The following is a 24,874-nucleotide window of genomic DNA, read 5'->3' as shown; positions in this document are numbered from 1 at the left end:
ACCCCCCACATCCCCTTACCACCCCCCAGAATCTCTGCCCCATTCAATTGCCCCCTGTCCCCTGACTGCCCCCCGGGACCTCCCTCCCCTTATCCAACTCCCAGCCCCCTTACCATGCTGCTCAGAGCAGCATGTCTGGCAGCTGCACTGCCCGGCCAGAGCCAGACACGCTGCCGCTCTGCTTGGCAGGAGCACGCAACCCCACCACCCAGAGCGCTGCCTGTGTGGCAGCGTGACTGCAGGGGAAGTGGGACAGCAGGGAAGGGGCCGGGCAGGATGGTCCCACGGGCCGGATGTGGCCAGCGGGCCATAGTTTGCCCACCTCTGGTGTACAAGTATCTTCCTGTGGACAAAATACCAGACGCTAATGGGCTCTTTAATCTAGCACAGGAATCGGCAACCTTTGGCAATCGGCCCGGCCAATTTGTTTATTTGCTGCGTCCGCAGGTATGTGTGATCGCGGCTCCCACTGGCCGTGGTTCGCCGTCCCAGGCCAATGGAGGCTGTGGGAAGGGGCGCGTGCCGCGTGCCAAAGGTTGCTGATCCCTGATCTAGCAGAATAAGAATTAATGGCTGGAAGTTAAAAACTGAAATAAGGCTCTGATTGATTAACCATTGAAATAAACTACCCAGAGAAGTGGTGGTTTCTCCATCTCTTTAATCTTCAATCCTTATTCATAATGAGTTCCACAGATCCATTACACTGGGTCTCTGCTATATGTAGCCAAGGAGACATACTGAACTGGTCAGTCAGTGCCAGGAGAGCAGTGGCTCCACCTCTGAGAAACTGCCAATTTTTCATCTGCTTTCTTAGCTGCAGGCAGGCAGACCAGCTCCTCCCTGCTTCAGAACAAAGGCAAAGAAGAGAAGAGGTGGGAAGAAAGGCTTACATCTCCAGGCTTTCAGGGTCTGCCTTTATCAGCAGAGGGGATTCCTTTTCTCCTTATAGTTATTGGGACTCTCCATGCCTCCTGCTCACCCCCATAGATATGCTTCCCCTGCAGCATAGTGGAAAAGGCCAAGTAGAGAAGGAAAATCAGAAACTGTCTCCAGCACCTCCCTAGTGACTGAATGCCTTGGTGGAGATCTGTCTCTGTTCTGTGGAGACCCAGGCCCTTCTCAAGCTAAGGCAGGGTTTCCTGCCGCCATCCCTCCTTGACACAGAGAGCACCCAGGAAGCAGTGGTAACAAAATCACCTAGGCTGGCACAGGCAGCTGCCCCAGGCCCAGCATGAGTGGCAGCTCCCTTCCCTCCTTTGGGGTAGCATAGTTTGAAGCAAAATATCAAAAAGCCTGTGAAGCTTCTCAAGCATGAAAACAGTCAGGGTGCATCAGGCCTACAACATAAACAAATATGTACTGTCCTCGACTACCCCAAGGGCCTCTGCAGTCTCTAACAGGCAATTCTAAAGTGGATGGACAGTATTGCAAGTATCGTCCCCCTCAACCTTGGGAAGAAAAAAAAAAGGGGAAGGGAAATTGTGTGGCCCAAGGGCTTCTCCCTGCTGGTTCTATGTCTACCCCTTGCTGGGTGACCTCACCCAGAGTCAGGTTCATAGACAGCAGCACCCACTTGATAAGGATTCTGGAGAGCAGCTATGCTTTTATGACAGTTAGTTAAAACTGTCCCTGCGAATTCACTCCGAATGGAAACAGGCTGTGTCCTCCACAAAGTTTCTTATGGCAGAAAAGACTTCTGAGGAATCTTATCAAAACATTTAACCTCTCAAGGGAAGTACCCACTGATGAGCTTCTGTTGCTTCTGGGATCAGTGATCTCCTATGTGGATATTCTTAGTGATCCTGTGCTTGCATGAGTTTCCTCTTCTCTTCTGCTCAGTGAAGGTCTCTCTCCTTAGGAGATTTTTCAGCTTATTCAGATGTTGGATGAGTCTGAGCAGATTCCAGTCAGGCTTCCCAAAAGGTGACCCGGTCAGGACAGTTATCACCACAGATGCAATCTGAAGGGATGGGGTGCTCAGACAGGGATGAAGATTGTTCAAGGGATCTGGTCCAAACAAGACAGCAAGCACAATAAAACTGGAGAGAACTCTTAGGTAATTGGCTGTGGTCTCAAGCCTCTGTTCACAAGCCTCCCGCATGTGCGGATCATGACAGACAACACCTGAGCCATGTCACATGCCGACAGTCCTAAGGGAACCTCACCTCCTGATGATTTGTGTAAAGAAGAATCTGGAGTCACTTTGCTTCCTTCATAACCAACGGAAAATTATTGTAGTTCGTTCAGCAGGCATAAGTTAGACCATTCAGTATGGGAACTACACATAGAGCTGTTCCACTCTCTGCTAAAGGAATTTAGTATCCCAGTGATAAATCTGTTTGTTTCCCACCTGAATTACAAATTTTCAGTGTTCCTCTCTTGCCAGTGGAATCACAAATCTAAAGCAACAGATGCCTTGTCACAAAGATAGCAAGATATGACTTCCTTCCCTTTCTTCTCGTCACCAGAACTCTATAGAAGATCAGAAGAGAGCCAGCTGTGGTAATTCTGGTAGTCCTATTCTAGCCAATGAGGCCTGGGTTCTCAATCTCCTCCACATGGCACAAAGACCTTCCATCTGGAAGGCAATCTAAAGATACATCTACCCAGAAAAAAAACAAACACAAAAAGACAAAGACCCCTGGTATTGAGTCTTGGCACCTGAGTCTACTGACTTGGGCTCGTGCTGTGGGGCTAAAAATAGCAGTGTAGATGTTCTGGCTCTGAAACCTAGTTAGGGGTGAGGGTCTCAGAGTCAGGCCTCCGGCCTGAGCCCTAACATCTACATTGCTATTTTTAGCCCCATAGCATAAGTCCAAATCAGTTGAGACTCGCTGCCAGGATTCTGATTTTATTTTTTAATTTCTTTATTTTTTTGCTGTGTAATGTACCCTAATATGCATAATTGTTCCTTGTAATAAGAATCCAGGTTTTTGAATAGAGCCTTTTAAGCCAAAAAGGTGAGCCAGAAGAGGTAATATCCACACATTTAGCTTTCAGAAATAAATCTACTAACTCGGATTTAAGGACCTGGCTGAGGTTTACCCATTGGTACCAGGACAAGGGGTTCTCTGCTACCATGAATCCTTGAATTTTTTCAAGATGGACTTAAGCTAGGCCAACACTCAAAAGTCAAGTTACTGCTTTGTCTAATGTCCTTAGCACAACAGACTAGTGGATTTCATCTTGCCCAGAAGATGTATGCTTTTTTGAGAGGTGGGGGGAGGTGGACAGACATCCCTTTTATGTTCTCCTACAGTGCACAGAGTTCTTGCATGGGATCTTAACCAGATTCTCAGTGCCACTATAGGCCCTCCATTTGAACCACTCATGAAGGTGTCTTATGATTTTCTAACCATTAAACTGGTCTTTTTGTTAGTAATCACATGAATTTGCAGGGTGTTTGAATTGGGAACTCTTCCTCGAACCTCAGTAATGCAGCTTCCATAAAGATAGTCGTATTCAAAACCGACCCTGCCTTCATACCAAACACTGACTCCATGCTCTAGAGAGCACAGGATATTGTCCTTCCATCCTTCTGCCCAGCTCCATTGCATCCCAAAAAGAAATTGTGGCACACTTGAATATCTCACAGTGTATATTCACTGCACAACTTGGTTTAGAAAGACAAATAATTTGTTCTTTATTATCTGTTTCCAAAGCGAACAAAGACTTCAGAATCATCCATTTCCAGGCTGAACTGTTGTATCTCAGAAGCATGCAAGTAAAAAAGCATAACTCAATCTTCCAAAATCAGAGCTCACTCCCTCAGGGATGTTGTAATTTCATGGGCAGAAGAATCATATGCCTCTCACAAGGTTTTAGAATAAAGTGATTAATTAAACAGTAATAAGTCACCAGGACTGGAATGGATTCACTCAAGAGTTCTGAAGGAACTCAGATATGAAATTGCAGAACCACTAACCGTGGTATGTAACCTATTGCTTAAATCTGAGTGCCCAAAGTGACTGGAGAATAGCTAATATGGTCCAGATTTTTAAAAAAGGCTCCAGTGATGATTACAGACTGGTAATCCTAACTTCAGTATGAGGCAAACCAATTGAAACTACAGAAAAGAATAGATTTATCAGACACCTAGATGAACACAGTATGTTGGGGAAGAGTCAATACAGCTTTTTTAAAGGGAAATCATGCCTCACCAGTCTCTTAGAATGCTTTGAGAGAATCATAGAATATCAGAGTTGGAAGGGACCTCAAGAGGTCATCTAGTCCAACCCCCTGCTCAAAGCAGGACCAATTCCCAGCTAAATCATCCCAGCCAGAGAGTCAACAAGCATGTGGGCAATGGTGATTCACTGTACTTGGACTTTCAGAAAATCTTTGACAGGGTCTCTCACCAACAGCTCTTGAGCAAAGTAAGGTATTAGTGGTCAAGAGGGAAGGTTCTCTCGTGGATCAGTAACTGGTTAATAGATAGGAAACAAAGGGTAGGAATAAATGGTCCGTTTTCAAACTGGTGAGGTAAATAGCAGGGTCCCCCAACAGTCTGTACTGGGATCAGTGCTGTTCAACGTATTCATAAATGATCTGGGAGAAGTAAACAGCAAGATGGCAACATTTGCAGATGATACAAAATTACTCCAGATAGTTAAATCCAGAACTCTGCAAAGGGTTATAAAGGGATCTCACAAAACTGGGTGACTGGGCAAGAAAATGGCAGATGAAATTCACTGTTGATAAATGCAAAGGAATGCACATTGGAAAACATAATCCAACTACACGTACACATTGATGGGGTCTAAATGAGCTGGTACCACTCAAGAAAGTGATCTTGGAGTCATCGTGGCTAGTTCTCTGGAAATAGGGTGACCAGATCGCAGGAGTGAAATATCAGGACACATTGGGCGAGCAGGGCGGGGGGAGGGGAGAGGACAACAATGACAAAGACAGGTGCAGAGAGCCATGAGAGGGGGCCCTAGGAAGCTGCGAGAGGGGTTGTGCGGCCCCTGCTGCAGCCCGCACCACAAGCCACAGGGCAAGGACACCTATTGAATTCAATGAGAATTTTGCATGTGAATTGATGTACCTAGTTCTGAGATTATAAAGCCAGAAGGGATCCGGTGATCACCTGGTCTCACCGCCTGTATAGCACAGACATAGAATTTTCCCAAAATAATTCCTAGAGGATAGCTTTAAGAAAAAGCTTTTAGAAAAACACCATGACCCTTAGTATATTGTTAATCGTTAATTACTTTTACCATTGAAAAGGTATGCCTTATATCCAGTCTGAATTTGTCTAGCTCCAACTTCCAACCGTTGGCTCATGCTCTACCTTTCTCTGCTAGACTGAAGTGCCTATTATTAACTATTTGTTCCCCATGTATATTCTTAGTCTATAACCAAGTCACTTCTTGACCTTCTTTTTGTTAAGCTAAATAGATTGAGGTCCTTGAGTCGATCACTATAAGGCATGTTTTATAATCCTTTAATCAGTCTTGTGACTCTTCTCTGAACACTCTCCAATTTATCAATATCCTTCTTAAATTGTGCACACCAGAACTGGACACAGTATTCCAGCAGTGGTTGCACCAGTGCCAAATAAAGAGATAAAATAACCTCTCTATTCCTTGAGATTCCCCTATTTAGGCATCTGGTCACCCTATTTCTGTATGCATTTTCCCAGGTTTTTTTTGTAAAAATCAAAACTGAACTGCCCCAGAAATTCTGGCATGTGGCATCCTTGTGAAACTCGCATGGCTCCAACCCTGCCGATGAACCTTTAGATCCACTGCACAGACTTCTGCCACTTGAGCTAATGGAGTAAGTGATGGCAGCGGCAGTAGGTTGTCATCCTATATGTGATAGATCAGCTCTATAGGGGGATGAGACACTTTTTTTGCCACTGGGTTTCACAGATATCTGCTGACAGAAGAGGAACTGTGAAACTCAGGAATCCTGGGTCTATCCCAGGCTCCTGAACGGAGTGGCCTCTAGTAGTCAAAGATCCTTCTTCCCCGTCCCCTCCAGTCTATGTCTATCCTATTGCTGTCTAACCCGCCCCAGTTCCTCATCTGATTTCAACTGCCCTCCACTACAGCCCTGGATTCCTTGTCCCAGTTTCCTGGTCCTGTCTCACTCTCCTCTCTCTCCAGACTTGAGCCATCCAGACTTAAAAGCATGAGCTTCTACTACTTGAGTTCAAGATATAACTCCCTTAGCTGGTAGCTATACAGTTATCCTCTAAAAATCCACCAGAGGAGGGCACAAAACACAGGTTGGACAGTGAATTACAAAAGTGCCAAATATTGTTATTAGACCTGCATTACTTTTCACAATGAACGTCAGCAGGGGATAAACTGGGAGTTTAAGAATATTTGGAAAACAATTTTAGAGTAACATTCAGTGCTGTGGTTTAAAAGAAAAAAAAACTGTTAACTCATAACTTAGCAGTATTCAGTGTTTGAAAAAAAACAACTTTTAGGAGCTATGGGATACAAGTTAAGAATGTTGAAACAGGAAGGTGTTATGCTTAGTTACCACTTGGGCAAGGCGGCGTGCTATGTAATACTTGCAAAATTTCACTGTAATGTTTTACAATATATAGCAGCGCAATGCTGATTCCATTGATATTGTTGAGCAATTCATGCTGATTTTATTTCAGCCCACATCAGGCTCAGGGTGGGGCCTGAGGGCAGTGGGTCTGAGGGGAGCCCCCCCAGAGGGACCTGCCAGGGGGCCAGGTGAGCCCAGCAGTGCTTACCTGGAGCGGCTCCCAGGAAGCATCCAGCAGGCAGGTCCCTCTGGCCCCTTCCTAGGGTCGGGTCGAGGGGAGGGGAACAGGGGCGGGGGCGGCTCTCTGCTTGGCGACCGCTCCCTGCTGCCGGAGTCTACAGGCCCCGCACTGCTGCAGCATTCAGGGGAGCGAGACCTCCTCGCTGCCTCTCTGTGTACCGGGGCAGGGGCTGGGCTGTGCTCTGCAGGCTCCTGCCGGCCAGGCGGGGGGCCCTGTGGGCTGGCGCCGCTGTGCCAAGAGCTCACTGCGCGCTGCCCCAGGGCCCCTGGAGGGAAGGTGAGTGGCACCGGCTTGCCGCGGTCCCCCTCATATAGGGTGACCAGACGTCCCGACCAACGTAAGGTCGGGACGCGGGACAAGTCCCCTAAAATCGGGACTGTCCTGATAATATCGGGACATCTGGTCACCCTATCTGGAAACATCTGCTCCGTGTGTTGCACCATTCAAAGAAAGCTGACAAAAAACGTTAGGAAGCATTAGGAAAGGGATAGATAATAAGTAAGGCTACAATTTTGTCATAGATATTTTTAGTAAAAGTCATGGACAGGTAACGGGCAATGAAAAAAATTCACAGAAGCAGTGACCTGTCTCTGACTTTTACTAAAACATCCCTGACAAAATGAGGAGGGAGGAGTGTCCAGCACCCTGCCCTGTGACTTCCGAAACTTCGGTGACATACTCGTAGCCTTAATAATAAGACAGAAAATAACATAATGCCACTATATAAATCCATGGTATGCCTGCACCTTGAATACTGCATGCAGTCCTGGTCACCCCATCTCAAAAAAGATATGTTAGAATTGGAAAAAGTACAGGGAAAGGCAACAGAAATGATTGAGGAGAGACTAAAAAGACTGGGACTAGTCATTTTAGAAAATATATGATGGGGGGGGGGGGAGTATGACAGAGGTCAATAAGCAGAGCCGTCCCTTGAGTACTGTAACTCGGGGCGACTGCTTCGGGCCCCGCGCTGTGGGGGGCACTGTGGGCCGGTGCAATTGGCCGGCGCGGTTGGTCCCAGAAGTGACAAATTCGTCACTTCCGCCCTTGGCCTTTCTGTATGGTATGCTTTAGTCAGACAAAAGTTACTGGGCTTAGTAAAGAGTAATGGTGAAATTCTGTGACCTGTTGTTATATATGAGGTCAGACTACATGATGTAATGGCCCCTTCTGGCCTTAAACCATAAGAATCTATCTATATGGGGACATATTTCTGATAGTAGAGAGCTCTTTAATCTAGCAGATTAAGGCATCATAAAATCCAGTCGCTGAAATCTGAAGTGAAACAAACTGAGACTAGAAATAAAGAACAGATCTTTAACAAGGAGGGGAATTAACCACTGGAACAGCATACGAATTCATGTGATGAATTCTTTATCATTTGAAGTCTTTAAATCAAGACTGGTTACCTTTCTAGAAGACATGCTACAGTTAAAACAGAAGTTGTGGACTTGATGCAGAAATTATTATAGGTTTTTGGCCTCTGTTTTCAAGGGAGCCAGAGTGGCTGGTCATAATAGTCCCTCCTGGTTTAAAATCTGAGTCAAATGCATGCACAGTTGACCTTTCTCTGCTGTGAAACATCATATATACTTCCATTTCTAGTTTGTTGTTTAATGACAGTGTCATATACACTTTGAATAGTTGGAGTAATTAGTCTACATAATCCTGTCTTCAGTTTTTCATTGATATATTTGACATTTTCATACTGCTATTCCTTCATGTTCCAAGGTAAATTAAAATGCCAAACAAAAACAACCTGCATCTATCCACCGCCACTTCCCCCAAACCTATAGTATATAATATTAAGAGTATTCTGTACTCAATTAAAAAAATCCGAGATGAAAGCATCTGACTAAACAAGTCTGGAAAAAGTAAGCTTTCAATTCAGATCTAGCAGTTCCATGTTGCTCATGATGCTGTACAGAGAGCCTTTATTGCTCATTGAAGAAGTACTGAATATATTTTAGAAAGGCATCCGGAATGAAGAGAACAATTTCATTAGCTTTTACCGTCGAAGTAAAAGCAGAGTCCTGTTTGTTAAGATGTATGTCAGGAAGTAGACAAATTACATTGCATATGTACTGATGTCTCATTAAAGTTATGAAAAATCCTCAGGAAAATCATAAAACAGACAATATTGGACTTGTAGAAGAGCTGTGTATAAGTGGCACTGTAAGTGTGTAGGCTGAAGATGAATTTTGTTTAAACTTGAAAGCATAACTGGTTGTAATGGGAATTTGATTTTGGATACAGTTATAGCTGGAGAGGTTCTTGGAATAACTTTGTATCAAAGGATTGCAACATGAATGGTGCAGTGAATTTCTGATGCAACTGAACATGCAATTACCATTAGTAAAGTAATGTTGCAAAAGACCTGTTCCTGCTAGTTAGTAGGAATTGCACTTGTAATATTGCAGGATGTTTGATCTATTCTCTGTGAACCAAACCACAAATTAAATTATTAATTAAAAATGGGATTAGAGAAAATATTGGAGAATTAAATCACTATATACACTGAGTATTGGGTGTTTTCTCAAATATAAAATTCCTCTAAACCAATTAATCTTTGGAAAACATTTTTCTTAATTGCTCTACAATGTAATAGAGATTCCTCTGTACAATTTCATAAAAGTATATTGATTAGTTAATGTGAAATTGTTATCTTGAACTGCATGGCATTGTTGTGATCTAGGAGTTTCTGAATTGGTCAAACAGGATGAGGATCAGTATGCAGAGTGTAAAAGAACAAACAGTATTAACAGTTAGCATTTTAAGAGCTCATTAATCTAATGTAGAAATATATTTTTATAAAAAGTTTAGGAATGGTTATTTAGTTTTAAATTTGAGTGTAAATTTACGTATAATGCCAACACTTAGTCTTATAAAGTCCTATAATACTCTAACACATTTTTATCATGGCATAAATGTATTCTCTTGCAAATTGATTGTGGGCAGCACATTAATACTGAACTGGTGTATCTAAGAAGCCTTTATTCATAAAATATTTTGACAGTGAATCAACATTGATCATAAATTTTAAGTGAGAATGCTAGTTGCTGTTTACTTTATATTTTTTATGGAAGAATAAATCGGGTTTTGGAATTCCTGAGGCTACAATCTAAGCAATGTAATATTAACAAGAACAAAACATCAGTCTGCCATTTTGTAAATTATATAGAAATTCTCTGCTTCCCCCCTCCTTGGAAATTGTTCATTTACTCTCAGTCAGTTTTTTGGAGGTTCAGTGTATCTTTTAACTGAAATATTGCAGATCAGTTGTATGTTTTTAAAATGTCTGATTTCATAATAAATTATAAGATCAATTTACTATCTACTTCTTGTTGCTTGGTTCTAGCTGGAAGGTCACAATGAGCCAGTAGTTCTGCAAGTGTTTGTGGGTAATGACTCTGGTCGAGTGAAGCCACATGGGTTCTACCAGGCCTGCAGAGTAACTGGGCGAAACACTACTCCCTGCAAAGAGGTGGACATAGAGGGTACTACAGTTATAGAGGTTGGCCTTGACCCTAGCAACAACATGACACTTGCGTAAGTAATTATTTTTGGATTGCACTGTTTTTCTGGGATGAAACAGTAAGACAGGGGTTCTCAAATGGTTTCTCAAACCCCCTTAGGGGGTTGCAAGGTTATTACGCAGGGGTTGCGAGCTATCAGCCTCTAACCCCAAACCAAGCGTTGCCTCCAGCATTTATAATAGTGTTAAATATTAAAAAACGTGTTTTTGATGTATAAGGGAGATCGCACTCTGAGGCTTGCTATGTGAAAGGGGTCACCAGTACAAAAGTTTGAAAACCACTGCAGTAAGAGTTTCTTTTGCTTCAGGAATCAAGTTTGAAGGTGTAATTTGATGTTATCAGAGGGGGAGCCGTATTAGTCTGTATCCACAAAAACAACGAGGAGTCCGGTGGCACCTTAAAGACTAAGAGATTTATTTGGGCATAAATCTGAAGAAGTGGATTTTTTACCCACGAAAGCTTATGCCCAAATAAATCTGTTAGTCTTTAAGGTGCCACTGGACTCCTCATTATTTTTGTTAATTTGATGCTGTTATCTTTCCAGGCAAAGAGGAATCTGTTTCTTATTTCTGATATTTCTTTATTACAACAGAGATTTTAAGAATAGGAAGTGATTAGAGACAGTTGTCCCAATTTGGATTTAAGAAAACTTAAGGGATGATTAAGAGGATCAGTTTCCAAATTGTTGTTGTCAATGCCACCTCCCCCTGCTTCTTTAAATGTATTGGAAATATCACTAGATTTTTTTTTTTTTATTATTATTTTTTTAAGTAGATCAGATTCATTACCAATACTGGCTTCTTTATTTTATCCCTTCTTATGCCAACTGGTATTTTTTCAAGACAGCCCTATGAGATAACACAAAATGCCATGCACACCTCTGAAGACATGGTCTGCAGCTGTGTGTATATATACGGGTCCTACAGTTACTGTCAATCTCTGTTCTTTTATTCCAAAATTTGGCTCTTTACAAAGAAGATGATCAGCTGTTTTGTGATACTAGTTTTTCTTGGCCATTGTCCTTCTGTTTTCAATAAAGATTTTTAGGCAGCAAAGATTTTTCTGGTGTTATGTCTCATTCTGACTTTTTCTTCATATAGCTTGAGCATTTCTCAAACCACTTCACTGTCTATAAGACTATTCACTACAATTATTACTGTTGAGTGATTATCTCCTTGCAAAGACTCCATTCAGTAATCTGACTTTCTTTCTCTCCAGTAGAAGAGCAAGCTTTCAATGTTAAGGGAGTTGGTTTATTCCACCCCAACAGTCCCCACTTTTCAAAGCAATCTTAGTAATAGGTATGCTAAACTAAGTATTGTTTGGCCATAAGAGAAGCCTTCACATCCATGTTCTTTGTCTGTAGAAGATATCTAACAATTGTATATGCATCTTAGACCATATATTCTCTTTGAGTAGTGTCCCTATGGGTGCTTCACTGTAGGTGTATTTGTGCCCCTGAACCTCTAATCCGAGATTTTAGGTAGCAGTGGCTGTTCAGCCCATATGTGCGTCCTCTCTCCCTTCCTCCCTTGTGGTCTGCCTTGAGGCTATCTAGTGCTGCGCGGATGAGCCGCCTTTGGCCTCAAATGGCATGAGCAGTAGTCTCTTCCTTCTTGATAGCATTTAGTATAAATAGTAGCTATGCTTGGAGTTTTTTGTTTCCTTTTAGTAGTTAGTTTCTGTTTTTCCATTCTAAGAAAAGAGAAATTTTTCTTTTAAAATTTTCCCGCGTTTTTTGTGGGCAATCACCTGCTTGGCTCCGCCACCTTCACAAGATGCCTCTCCTGCAATGGGGCAATTCTAGTAACGGACAGGCATTCTCATTGTGTCTGTTGTCTTGGAGAGGCACTTATTCTGCAGAAGTTCACAGAGATGAGGTGACATCTCCTAAGATCCAGGAGCTCAAGTTAAAACTTCTCTTCATGGAGGGTGCACTCCAACCACCAGCTGACCCCAGTCCTGAAACCTCTCCAAGACCGAGATCATCCCCAGAACTTGATCCTGCAGAGGGATAGAATTGCAAAAAAAAGTAGGCTGATTCTCTCCTGCAAAGCCGCTAGAAAAAGGGCTCTGAGCCCTTAAACCTAGTTGTTGGCCAGCCAGAGGGGATCCCCAGTGTGTTCGCCCACCTCAGTCAATATCACTGACTCCCCGGGCCTAAAGACCCCATGGGCAGTGGCTTGGAAGCAATGGCCCCGCCTCCCAGAGATAAAGACAGAAATTGTACCACCTCTAAAAGATAGGCACTGACAAAACCATCTTCGGCACTGAGTGTGTCAAAGCAACCCTTATTGGAGCATTCCTCACATAAACAAGAGTCGGTTCCGACAAGTCAGCACTGGCACTCCTTGATGGTACTGAGCGTATCAATGATACCGTAGGAGTTCCATTTCTTGGGGGACCTTGTGGTTGTGGAAGAACTGGAATCCCCACTACTTGGTACCAGGGTCCAAGTACCAAGCACATCTAGGTATCCCCACAGGCACTGGGCCATTTACCCTCAGAACCCCAGTCAGCACCACCCTTTTCTAGCAAGGAGTCGGGCAGTGAGCAGGATGATTATCTTTCTCTGGCCTCACAGCGTGGCCCGCCATTACAACAGCGGGACTTCCCCAATTGCCAGGGTCGGCTCCAGGCACCAGCATAGCAAGCAGGTGCCTGGGGCGGCCAATGAAGAGTGGGGCGGCATGTCCGGCCATTCGGTGGCAATTCGGCGGCGGGGCCATCATTCCCTCTCAGAGCGAAGGACCTGCCACCGAATTGCCACCGTAGAATGAAGCGGCGGTAGAGCTGCCGCTGATCACGATCACGGCTTCCTTCCCCCCCCTCCCCCCGCTTGGGGCGGCAAAAACACTAGAGCCTGCCCTGCCAATTGCACCCTTGTTCTGACCCTCAAGCCTGGTACTGTCTGCCATCTGTGGGGACTACCATGACCACCCATGCCCTCCTGCCCCTCAGTGCCTGTATTGGGATCCATGAGCAATGTACAGATCCCACACTTTACAAGCATTAGGTGTCTCTCAGAGAGAGTCCACTAGACATTTCCCCTATGGCTTCAATGTCCAGAGCCCCGGAACCTGAGAGAGAAACTTTTGAGGGGCAGGAAGCCAAGCTCAAAGCAAAGACTATCCCACCAGCAAACATCTCCTCCTCCTCCTCACCAAATAAGGCTGTGATGCCCCTTCCTCCATTGCTGGCAGATGACTTAGACTCTTTCCGGACCTTACTAGCAGATGAGCTTCAAATTCCCTTACAGAAGGTGACAGACTCCCATCACAAACTGGTGAATATTCTCCACATTTCCTCCTCCTCCTCCAGAATTGCCCTCCCAATTAACGAGGTGCTTCTGGACCCTGCCAAATGAATCTGGCAGCCGCCATTACACTGACGTGTAAAAGAGTCTATAAGAATTGTTACGTTCTCTCCCCTACCCCCTCCCAAGGAGGCAGACCTCACTTCCTCTTTACTCACCCTCAACCTAACTCTATAGTAATGGATGTAGTTAACACACGGGGAAAGCAACATCGTGCCAAGTCAACCCCATATGATAGAGATTGGAAGAGGCTAGACCTTTTGGGAAGAAGGCACACTCGTCAGCAACATTACAATTCGGGGTCTCAAACTACTAAGCTGTAATGGCTAAGTTTAACTATGTAAATTATGGGTAACTCAATACGTTTATTGATCACTTGCCAGAGGAGCAAAAAGAACAATTTCAGGTCATTGTCAAAGAGGGGAAGTTAATAGCCAGAACAGCACTACAGATGGCACTGGATGCTGCAGACACAGTGACCCGCTCAGTCTTGATGGCAGCGGTAATGAGGCGGGCATCCTGGTTACACCTTTCAGGGTTGCCCAAGGAAGTGCAAATGACAGTCGAGGACCTGCTGTTTGAAGGTCCCAAACTCTTCGCTGGTAAGGCTGACCCATGATTCCACACATTAAAGGATTCCAGAGCCACGCTATGCTCCCTGGGAATCTACACAGCTGGACAGATGAGAAAATAGGGCTCACAACCACCTCACAGATCCCAAACACCTCAGTTCCCACCGTCACAGTGGTATTACAAACTGCAACATAAGAGATCCAGGATGCAAAAGTGGAAGCCATCAGCTTCCTGATCCTCTATCTCTCAACCCTTGTCCTCTTAAGCACCAGTTTTGATGCTTTGGTCAGGGCCCTGAACAACCATTCCTTGCAACAACGGCAACTGCTATCTATAGAACTACCACGTCACTTTGGAAGTCACTTGACTCTCTTCCATAGGAGTTGGGAGAACATCACCTCGGACAAATGAGTTTTGGAGATTATTTTGAAGGGTTACACCATCCACTTCACATCCCTCCCCGACGCCCACCGTCCCTTCAGGGACCCTTCTCACGAGAGTCTACTCCATCAGGAAGTAGATCTGATGTGCATTGGGGCCATAGAACCAGTCCCTACTCTCCTCACAGGCTAGGGATTTTACTCCCGATATTTCCTGATCCCCAAGGCAAAGGGAGACTGGAGACCCATACTAGGTCTAAGGGTGCTAAACAGATATGTGAAGGTGCAAAAGTTCAAGATGGTCACATGAGCAGCCATTATTCCAACTCTGGAGCAAGGAGATTGGTTTTCGCCCTCGACCTACAAGATGCCCACTTCCACATTTCAATCTGACAGTCTCACAGGAAATTCCTTTAATTTACATTTGGGCAGAACCATTATCAGTACAGAGTGCTCCCATCTGGCCTCTTGTCCACACCCAGAATATTCTCCAAGGTCCTGTCCTTCGAAGAAGTGCACCTGCCAACGTTGGGTGTTGTAATCTACCCATGCATGGACGACTGGAATTGCCTGCAGCTTCTCGGACACATCGCAGCATGCACATTCATGACGCCACACTCCCTGTTGTTCATGAGGTGTCTGCAGATGTGGTTCAATGTGTCTATTCGCCGAACAAGGCCAGACTAAGCAAGCCACTATCAATGGCCTCCACTGTCAAACACTCCCATGACTGGTGGAAAGAACCATTCAATGTCCAAGCATCTCTGTTCATACAGCCCCCACCGATGCAGATTCGAGCAACAGACCCCTTTCTAATAAGCCGGGGAGCCCTCCTAAATGACCGCAAGGTCTAAGGCAAGTGGTCTCCCATGGAAGCAGTTCTCCATATCAATCTTTTGAAATTAAGAGCCATCAGAAACACTTGTGCATATTTTCTTCGATTCATCAGAAACACACAAAGGTAATGATGGACAATACAACCTGCATGTCAGAACTAAGATCTTTCATAACTACTACAGTCTCTTCCATGTAATGAAAAGTGAGGGGGTTATTCCATGTCTACGGAATGCCTGTCTAAATAGCTGGTGAAATGTCATACAGAATGCTGCTGGCCCACATCTGATATTGTGTAGGGCCCTTTTTACTAAGGGCACACATGCATCTACTACTTATTATTTATTTGTATTACTCTAGCAGCTAAGGGCCGTAGTCATGGACCAGGGTCCCTTTGTGTTAGGCACTGCACATTTGCATGCACCAGATTCCAGTAGCCATAAGTCAACCATGTGAGTATGTGAAGTTTCTTCGTGCTTTCAGCCAAGGCATTACTGTCTTGGTAAAGAAGCTTAGAGTGGAGATAGAATTTTGGTAAAGTAGCCCTTCACATCCCTAGTTTGCATTACTCCCTCAGAACTAGCTTTTCAGTCTCCAAGAGTGGGGGAATGGGGATCTGCAGAGGCAAATTGAGTGGCTGGCAGAGTTAATATGGAGTAAAGTGAAGTTCTCTAGGTTTGCAGTCTTCATAGTTTCTCACTACTTTTTCCCTTGCTTCTTCATCTCCTGGACAAAGCAGGCAGAGATGAGAAGAGGGTAGGGTGATATAACTCACTTAGAGATGTGTTTTCAGTGCCCTGTCGTGTTAAGGCACATGAACTGCTTTGGACTCTAACTGCATTAAAAAATTCTGACTCTGTTGCACGGTAAACAAATCTGAATGGATTTATTGAGATGGTAAACCTACTGAACTCCAGGTTCTGGTAAGTTTTATAGTTGCAGTTTTGGAAGTCCTACTGGATTACTAACTCTAATGTTGTGTGTTGCTAGGGTTGATTGCGTAGGAATACTGAAGTTGAGAAATGCAGACGTTGAAGCTCGAATAGGGATTGCTGGTTCCAAGAAAAAAAGCACCCGTGCCAGATTGGTGTTTCGTGTAAACATCACTCGGCAAGATGGCTCAACTTTAACGCTCCAGACACCCTCCTCTCCAATTTTATGCAGTAAGTAGCAAAGTAAAAATTGGAATCGGAGGAAGCTGGGTTTTAATCTGATTTAAATCACTGACTCACTGTGTTGCCTCAGGGCAAGTCATCTATAAACCTTTGTGCTTCATTTAATCCAGCTATAATATTCGGTATTAAACAAAGCAAACAAAATCCACCAACACAAAAATCTTGTTAAACCTAGAGTTGAAATTTCCTTGGAACATTGTCAGGTTTTTTTAATCCTTTTTAGGTCATAATTTTCTGATTTGTAATTAAGCCACATGCTGGTTTTGAAAGTTGAAACATTTTTGACCGCATTGCCTTGAGCTGATCACAAAATGAAATAACCTTTTCTGCTACAGGCTGTTAACATCATTGTTATATTGTAAATGTAGTTGTCGCCGCCTAGCTTTCAGGAGTAGAAGTGGGTAGACAGCTTTGTAGAGTTACAGCAGTTCATCAGGTCAGAAGTTAGTTCAGTTCTGATTAAGACAATGGAAAATTAATTTTTTTTTACCACTGAATGTTAGAATGTTCTTTTTGACATTGAAAACACGTGTGTGGGCTGAAGATTTGTATTAAAGTGAACAGTATGGGAGACAAAACCATAGGTTGCAGCAGAAGGTTAGAGGTTCTTACCCCATATGTAGTCAGTCCCAGAGATGTCAGTACTAGAATGGCGGGATGTCTTTTATTCTCCGTTCCTTGTGCAACCTCTCCCTCCTGGGAGCCACCACCAGTGGGGGCAGCAAGAGGACTGGGGGAGCTTCTTCCCTTCCTCCCAGCAGGAAAGGAGCCTTGGGACCATGGAGAGTAAGAGCATCCATACGTTTTTGCGTTTTTCTTTTCTTTCATTCTCTCTCCACAACTTTTTATTGTGTTTGGAGGTCTGAGATCCTAAATACTTCAGGTCTCTTAAATGGGAAATAAAGTGAATGTTGAATGAAAACAAAAGTTTGCCTTAACTATACAAAATATAGAGGGAGAAGGGAGAAAGATTTGATTGTTACATTAATGCCAATATATTAACTATTTAAAGACTACCACTACCTATTTGTATGCAAATTTAGTTACATACATATAATGTAAATAACTTTTGTATACTTATCTGTAGTTTTATAAACAAGTGCGTCAAAATAATTGGTCAAATATGTCATGGAAAAAACAAACTCAATACAAAGAACATTTCCTTGTTTTTGGCATGTCTGTAACCTTATTTCATTTTCCTGTTTTTCTCACTTTTCCCTTTAACAGAAGTATTACTATTCTTAACCTTTAGCCTACCAAGTAGCACTAATGAACATACAGGATGAATAGTGGCATATCAATTATATTGAGTTACTTTTTGCTTATAAACCTATACTTCAGGTATGTTAACAATGTGACTTGTTTGCAATGTACCTTTTACTGCACTTGTATGTGCTTTCATTTCTTAAGATAAAGCTTAAAAATGTTCTTGTTTAATTGTATAGGGCTGTGTAACTGGAAGCTGCTGGTATATCCGTGAGAGTGCCAGCAGTGTCCTTGGCACTGTAGAAGGCACGCAAGTAGGCACATTCACTACCCTGAGGAGTTCAGAATCTAAATAGTTTTGATGTATAATACAAAGCATAAATCAATTAAAACTTTTCTAAACACTGTTTTTGCCTTGATTTAGTCAATAGATATTTAATGATTACCTAGCAAACCAATGTAACCCTTGTAGAAAAGGTCCTTTTTAAAAGGTCAAAAGTAACATGATTTGGAGTGGTCACAGTCCAGTTCCTTGTATATAATTAATATGTAGAAGACTAATATGAACCCTCAAAATAGGCCTCATTTGGCAACCTTATGCCACCAAGGTCTTAAACTGTGTGTAGAAAAGGTGGTAGGAAATCTATTGGGAAATGGAATTTCATATAAATTATAAAAAATAGAGGTTTACAGTCAAAGTGCTATTTTAAAGTTTGCTATTGACACTTGGGATCCTAGAGAAGGGAAGGCATTGCTTTTGTAAGCTGTTCTCCAAAATGTTAGTAAAATACTTTACAATAATTTATATTTATTTTCACTATTTTATCAGTTGACACTCCATTTTTTTATTTAATGAGGGTACAATCTTATCTGATGAGTTGTCTGAGAATCATAGAAATAAATCACAGCAAGGACAAAATTTAATACGTACATTAAAATATATATTGCCATTGGCTTCTGATTCACAGAGAATTGAGGGCCTGTGTAATTGTAATTCATTGGTGAGTGTGTGTTTGAGTCCTCCTCGGTGCTGATTCACAGAGGATGAGAGTTGTTGCAGCCCTTGGCTACAGAACTTTAGCAGCTCACACTTTTAGCTCTGGAGGTCATCTGTTCAATCCCCAGTGTGTCAGCCAAGAGAGTGGCAATAATGTAATAAAAGTAAAGGTACTATGGGAATGGTTTTACTGAAATGTGTTATGGCTTCAGTTTCACAGAACTGAGTAAGCTTTGTCATAAAAAAAACTTTTTATGGACTTGAACATGCTATTTTGTGCTGTCTCTGAGTTGTGCCTGTAGGTGTTTAGATTTGCTTGTGGATCTGCTTGCATATGGAGAAGACACAAAGCAAAACAATAGTGTTTGATTTCTCCTCTGTAGTTGTTCAGGCAAAGCAAAAACTTTTTTTGCTGCTTCTAAACTAAAAATAGATGATCAGCTTCAGCAATAGTTTTGCTTTATGTCCAAATGAATAACATGCTTATATATTAGTGGATCATTAGATAACTGTTACTACCTTAAAGGGACATTAACAACTTGAAAATAATATTTTTGTGTGAAAAAAGTTGTACTCACTTTACTGTAAGACTTAAGACTCCTATAGTTGACTAGAATAGTACAGTTTTTTTTCCAGTTTGTTTACTTTGTGCATTTGGAAGCACATTTTGTATGATCAGATTAAATGATTCCATATATGATCAGATAATTACTCAGTTTTTCTCTTGCTAAAGAGATGCTGATAAGTAGAGAAGCAGAAAGCTCTTTACAAAAGGTACTAATATTTGTTTGTTTTTAAATCAGACCATACTGGAATTTTAAACTGAAAGTGGAATTTAAAAAACTAGTCAATTAAAAATAAGTTGATGCTGTCTCTTTTACTGTAAAACTAATGGTTTGTGCTGGTTGCACTCATGAAACCTGAACTTAATTTCTACAGATAGTTCAGTTTGTGCCATTCCTTGCAATCTCCTTCACGCACAGGGCACCGAAAATGATTAGGGGGCTGAGGCACATGACTTATGAGGAGAGGCTGAGGGAACTGGACTTATTTAGTCTCTGGAAGAGAAGAGTGAGGGGGGATTTGATAGCAGCCTTCAACTACCTCAAGGGGGGTTCCAAAGAGGATGGAGCTCCGCTGTTCTCAGTGGTGACAGATGACAGAACAAGGAACAATGGTCTCAAGTTGCAGTGGTGGAAATCTAGGTTGGATATTAGGAAACACTATTTCACTAGGAGAGTGGTGAAGCACTGGAATGGGTTACCTAAGGAGGTGATGGAATCTCCATCCTTAGAGGTTTTTAAAGCCCGGCTTGACAAAGCCCTGGCTGGGATGATTTAGTTGGTGTTGGTCCTGCTTTGAGCAGGGGGTTGGACTAGATGACCTCCTGAGGTCTCTTCCATTCTTAATCATCTATGATTTCCTCTTCATGAGAAAAGGAATGTGCATAATTTGTTAGTGATTTTGGGGTACGTATCACCCAAATGGAGAATTTACAGGTCACAACTGTTCTACCATGTGTAATGAAATATTGGAAACAAATAGTTCCTAAGTTTCATGCCAACTTCTGTAATCTGTTGTGTAAGTACAGGCAGAGGTTTGGAATGATTTTGATCTTTGCTTGAAATTATGTAAAGGGAAATACCTTTTTGTCAAGCACTATTAGTGTTCCTTTCTATTTTAAACTGCTTGTCCTTCCAATTGTAGCTCAACCAGCTGGCGTGCCAGAGATCCTCAAGAAAAGTTTGCACAGCTGTTCAGTGAAGGGGGAAGAGGAAGTCTTTCTGATTGGCAAGAACTTTCTTAAGGGAACAAAAGTGATCTTCCAAGAGAATATTTCTGGTCAGTGTGAAAAATACAGGGGCTTGGGCTGAGGAAAGGAGGACATATTTGGGTTTAAAATCCTACTACTTGGTTTTGTTCCACTTCTTAAGAGCTAATGAAGCAGCAAATACTATAGCAACTCTATTGAGGACACCAAAATAATATTTTAGTTTTGTATAAATGTGCAATAAAAGTTACTTTTTTTTTTTTTTTTTTTTTTTTTTTACTTTAAATCAGATGAAAACTCTTGGAAAGCAGAAGCTGAAATAGACATGGAATTATTTCATCAGGTACTTACTCAAGCATTGTATACAAATATCTGAAAATGTTCCCTGCATCATCACTCAAAATAAAAGCTTGATTCTTAGCTTTGTTCTATTGTCTTGGCCAGTAGAGACCAGGAAGGCTTGCTCTTCATACATAAAATGCAAAGAATATAATTAAGGAAATTGTATCTAGTATGATTTCACATACTATATACTGGAAGCATGATAGTTTTGTGGTAATTGTTAATGTTAAGAAAGATATTCTACTCTAAAGTTCCATTTTCAGTTAGCACTACAAGTAAAGAATAATACTTAGCTAACTTTGAGGGAAAAATAAAAAAACGAAAAACAATGTGTTTATCACATGCACAATCTGTAATTTTACATACTTATTTTACTTACTACTTGATTTTTTTTTGTCCATTCAGACTTCCAATCTTAATATTCCCTTAACATAGATTTTTGCACTTAATAGAGGGTAATAATTTCTTAACACATAAAGCATCTGTCAAAACTGAGTATCTGGTTGTACTTTTGCCAACTCACAAATACTAAGGCAGATAGTCAATTTTAAGATTGAAAAACAGCATAAAAAAAGGTACAGAAACATGTTTAATTTAGCTGCCCTCCTTAGTAAAGGAAAATACTAAGCCCCAGAAAGAGAGAGCATGAAGGTGAAGCTCTATGACATAGAGAATCTCTTCTTTGGTGGGAGTCCCTCTCCACCCCAACTAGTGTGTTTATATTTAAAAAAAAAAGCTCTCATTGGGATTGTTGCTTTCAAGGATATTTCTACGAGGCATTCCATACCCCTTTCCCAAGGATGAGATTATCCTCAGTTGGTTCCCTATCCTACCTAGTCTTTTTAAAATATATTTCCGTTTCTGTAAAACAGGACTACCTATGGCTCTAGGTATGTTCAGTTTTACAATAAAGCACACAGCCCTACACACACCCTCAAATTAAAACTCTAGATTATATCTCTTCCACCAGAAGGACCTAGGAGAGGTAACTTTGTAATGTGATCCTGAAATTCATTGATTCTGTTGTTGGACTGCCAGAGTTGAGGACCTTTTGCTGAAGGTTCCCTGTTACCACTGCCCTCTAGATTAAATTTGCGGGCCAGCTGCTTGAGTGCACTAGCTAACCAGAAGTACTGTGGCATTTCATAAGATAAATGTTCTGAGGTAACAGGACTCAACCCATCTAGAATAAATGAAGAAGCTACTTTACAAAAACCTAACTAAAGGCTCACTGAGGCAAAGCTAAGGGGTGATTTGCAGAAGGCCCCACTGTGTGATGTGTAAACTCACTTAGAATGCAGTGTTGTCTTATTCAGACTTGGCTGTAAGGGATTTCTAAACTGGGTTTTAGCTGGAAAGAATATTATTTATTATCCCTAGCAATCTAAAGAAATGTTATGGAATGATGTCTTTGACATCAGTTTGTTTAAAACTTCAAAAACAGAATTTAAAGTGCAGTTCTAGTCCAAAAATTGACAAGAAAAATAGCATTGTGAACTTGCAAGTTATTTCTCTTATTGAGTCCAGATTAGGCTACATTTGCAAGTAAAATTAAGTGGTTTTTTCCCCCCTCGGAGTTTGTGGCACTGGCAATTAATCTAGGATCTTCCCTTATGGTGTGTTATAAGGAAAAATAAAGGTTCCATTCACAAAATTATGCCCTTAGTGACACCAAAGCAACCCCATTGTTAGTGGGTTTGCATAAATGTAACTTGGTTTTGTAATTGGGCACTTAGATACCACAATGATGGCTGTGTGGTATAAAACACTAAATAGAATGGGAACTTAGTAAACATGAAAATGTGTAATGACTCAAATTCTGCTCTTGCTGGCTGTGCAAGGTTAACAGAAATAACTTGCACAGCTCGTAGAACAGGTTGTCTGTGTTAACACACAAATAATAAGCAGAAAATACAAGGAACCTATATGTGAGTAAAATGGTACTACTTTGCTATACTCTCTTCTCAGTTTTGCCAGTGAATGAGACTCCTTATGTAATAGTTGGTAAAAGATTATAGTACATATTACATAGTTAAAAGGAAGGATCTAAAATTTTGCCCACGACTTTCAACTGGGGAGTTATTGTGTTATCAATGGGGGAAAAGCATTGTATCTTCTCTATGCTCTTTGTGTCTGGCTGAATTTTTTTTCTAGTTTAGTTACACTTTTGACTTAATGACTTAATCTTTGCATACAGTTAGGTGGCTTGTAGGTTGAATTAATACTGCAAACAGTACTGACGGGAGCTGGTCATTTTTTTTTTCTGTTGGTAAATTGCCCACAAACACAGTTTTTACCAATTTCTTATTTCTAATGGTTGGACAGATAGTTTGGGAACAAATGTTGGTCTGTGGATTGTTCATGATTGCTTCTGCTGATGTTTATTTGCTATTCACACTGTGTGATTAATTACCCACATCACCTGACATTTCATTTCTCTGACTGGATGACCTATGTATTTAACAGCAGTACTTTTTCTGTTCATGAACTATTTGCAAACAGGTTGTGATGGGTTGGATCACAGAAACCCTCTTTGGGACTGCCACCTGATGTGCTTAGACTACCTCTTAGCCTGTTTTCCCTGGCAGCTTGGGACTTCAGTGCCCTGCCTGGTTGTGCCAGACACGCTAGCCTGCTACAAACACAGACCCAGGCCTGAACCACGTCCCCCAAAAGCTGCAGGCTTAACTGAAAACAGCTTAAGAAGTGTTCCTGTCTCCAGCACTCAGATACCCTACTCCCAATGGGGTCCAAACCCCAAATAAATCCGTTTTACCCTGTATAAATTTATACAGGGTAAACTCATAAATTGTTCGCCCTCTGTAACACTGATAGAGAGAGATTCACAGCTGTTCTCTCCCACCCCCGGTATTAATATATACTCTGGGTTAATTAATAAATAAAAAGTGATTTTATTAAATACAAAAAGTAGGATTTAAGTGGTTCCAAGTAATAACAGACAGAACAAAGTGAATTATCAAGCAAAATAAAATAAAACACGCAAGTCTAAGCCTAATACAGTAAGAAAGTGAGCATAGATAAAATTTCACCCTCAGAGATGTTTCAGTAAGCTTCTATCACAGGCTGGATGCCTTCCTAGTCTGGGCCCAATCCTTTCCCCTGATACAGTCCTTGTTCCAGCTCAGGTGGTAGCTAGGGGATTTCTCATGACTGCAGCCCCCTTTGTTCTGTTCCACCCCCTTATATATCTTTTGCACAAGACAGGAAACCTTTGTTCCTCTCTGGGTTCCCACCCCTCCTTCTTAATGGAAAAGCACCAGGTTAAAGATGGATTCCAGTTCAGGTGACATGATCACATGTCATTGTGAGATCCCCAAGCCTTCCTGACTCACAGGAAGGCTTACAAGTAAACAGAGCCGTCTACAGTCAATTGTTCCGGTTAATGAGAGCCATCAAGATTCCAAACCACCATTAATGGCCCACACTTTGCATAATTACAGTAGGACCTCAGAGTTATATTTCATATTTCTAGTTTCAGATATAAGAATGATGCATTCATACAATAGGATGAACATACTCAGTAGATTATAAGCTTTGTAGTGAAACCTTACAAGAGACTTTTTGCATGAAGCATATTCCAGTTACATTATATTCATGATCATTAACATATTTTCATAAAATCATATAGAGTGCAACGTCACAGGGTGTTTACACATTTATTTGTTGTCTGTAATTGTTTGACTCTTTTTTGTGCGAATTAAAAGATCTTTTCCAAATGGCTGCAAAAGCACATCTGGTGTGAATATACTCCAGCAAATATTTGTGTGACACTTTTACTTTCTGTGAACATTCTTGCAAATACTCATTCAAATGTTCTTGAGCAAAAAGAATTTCAAATACTAGGAAACTGAATTGGGAGCTTTTATTTACCAGGACTTTTTTGCTGCATTCACGTAATATGTTATCTTTAAAGGGTAGGCGATAGAAATGACTGAAACCTTCCATGCAAAAATTACCATAAAACTCTTG

At 41.8% G+C, this 24,874-nt stretch overlaps 1 protein-coding gene across 5 annotated transcripts in view; it reads left to right on the top strand.

Annotated features, from left to right (window-relative positions):
* Positions 1–24,874, top strand: part of NFAT5 (nuclear factor of activated T cells 5) — a 154,597-nt gene that overhangs the window by 93,037 nt on the left and 36,686 nt on the right. For all 5 annotated transcript variants that reach the window (XM_054048565.1, XM_054048566.1, XM_054048568.1 and 2 more), the window contains 4 exons: positions 10,113–10,303; positions 16,384–16,556; positions 20,479–20,613; positions 20,833–20,885. In XM_054048565.1, coding sequence (XP_053904540.1) covers positions 10,113–10,303; positions 16,384–16,556; positions 20,479–20,613; positions 20,833–20,885 — 552 coding nt within the window. The remainder of the gene's footprint in view (positions 1–10,112; positions 10,304–16,383; positions 16,557–20,478; positions 20,614–20,832; positions 20,886–24,874) is intronic.

Source organism: Malaclemys terrapin, chromosome 14 (assembly GCF_027887155.1).
Source record: "Malaclemys terrapin pileata isolate rMalTer1 chromosome 14, rMalTer1.hap1, whole genome shotgun sequence".
Classification (NCBI taxonomy): Eukaryota; Metazoa; Chordata; order Testudines; family Emydidae; genus Malaclemys; species Malaclemys terrapin.
This window is presented reverse-complemented; position numbering and strand designations above follow the sequence as displayed.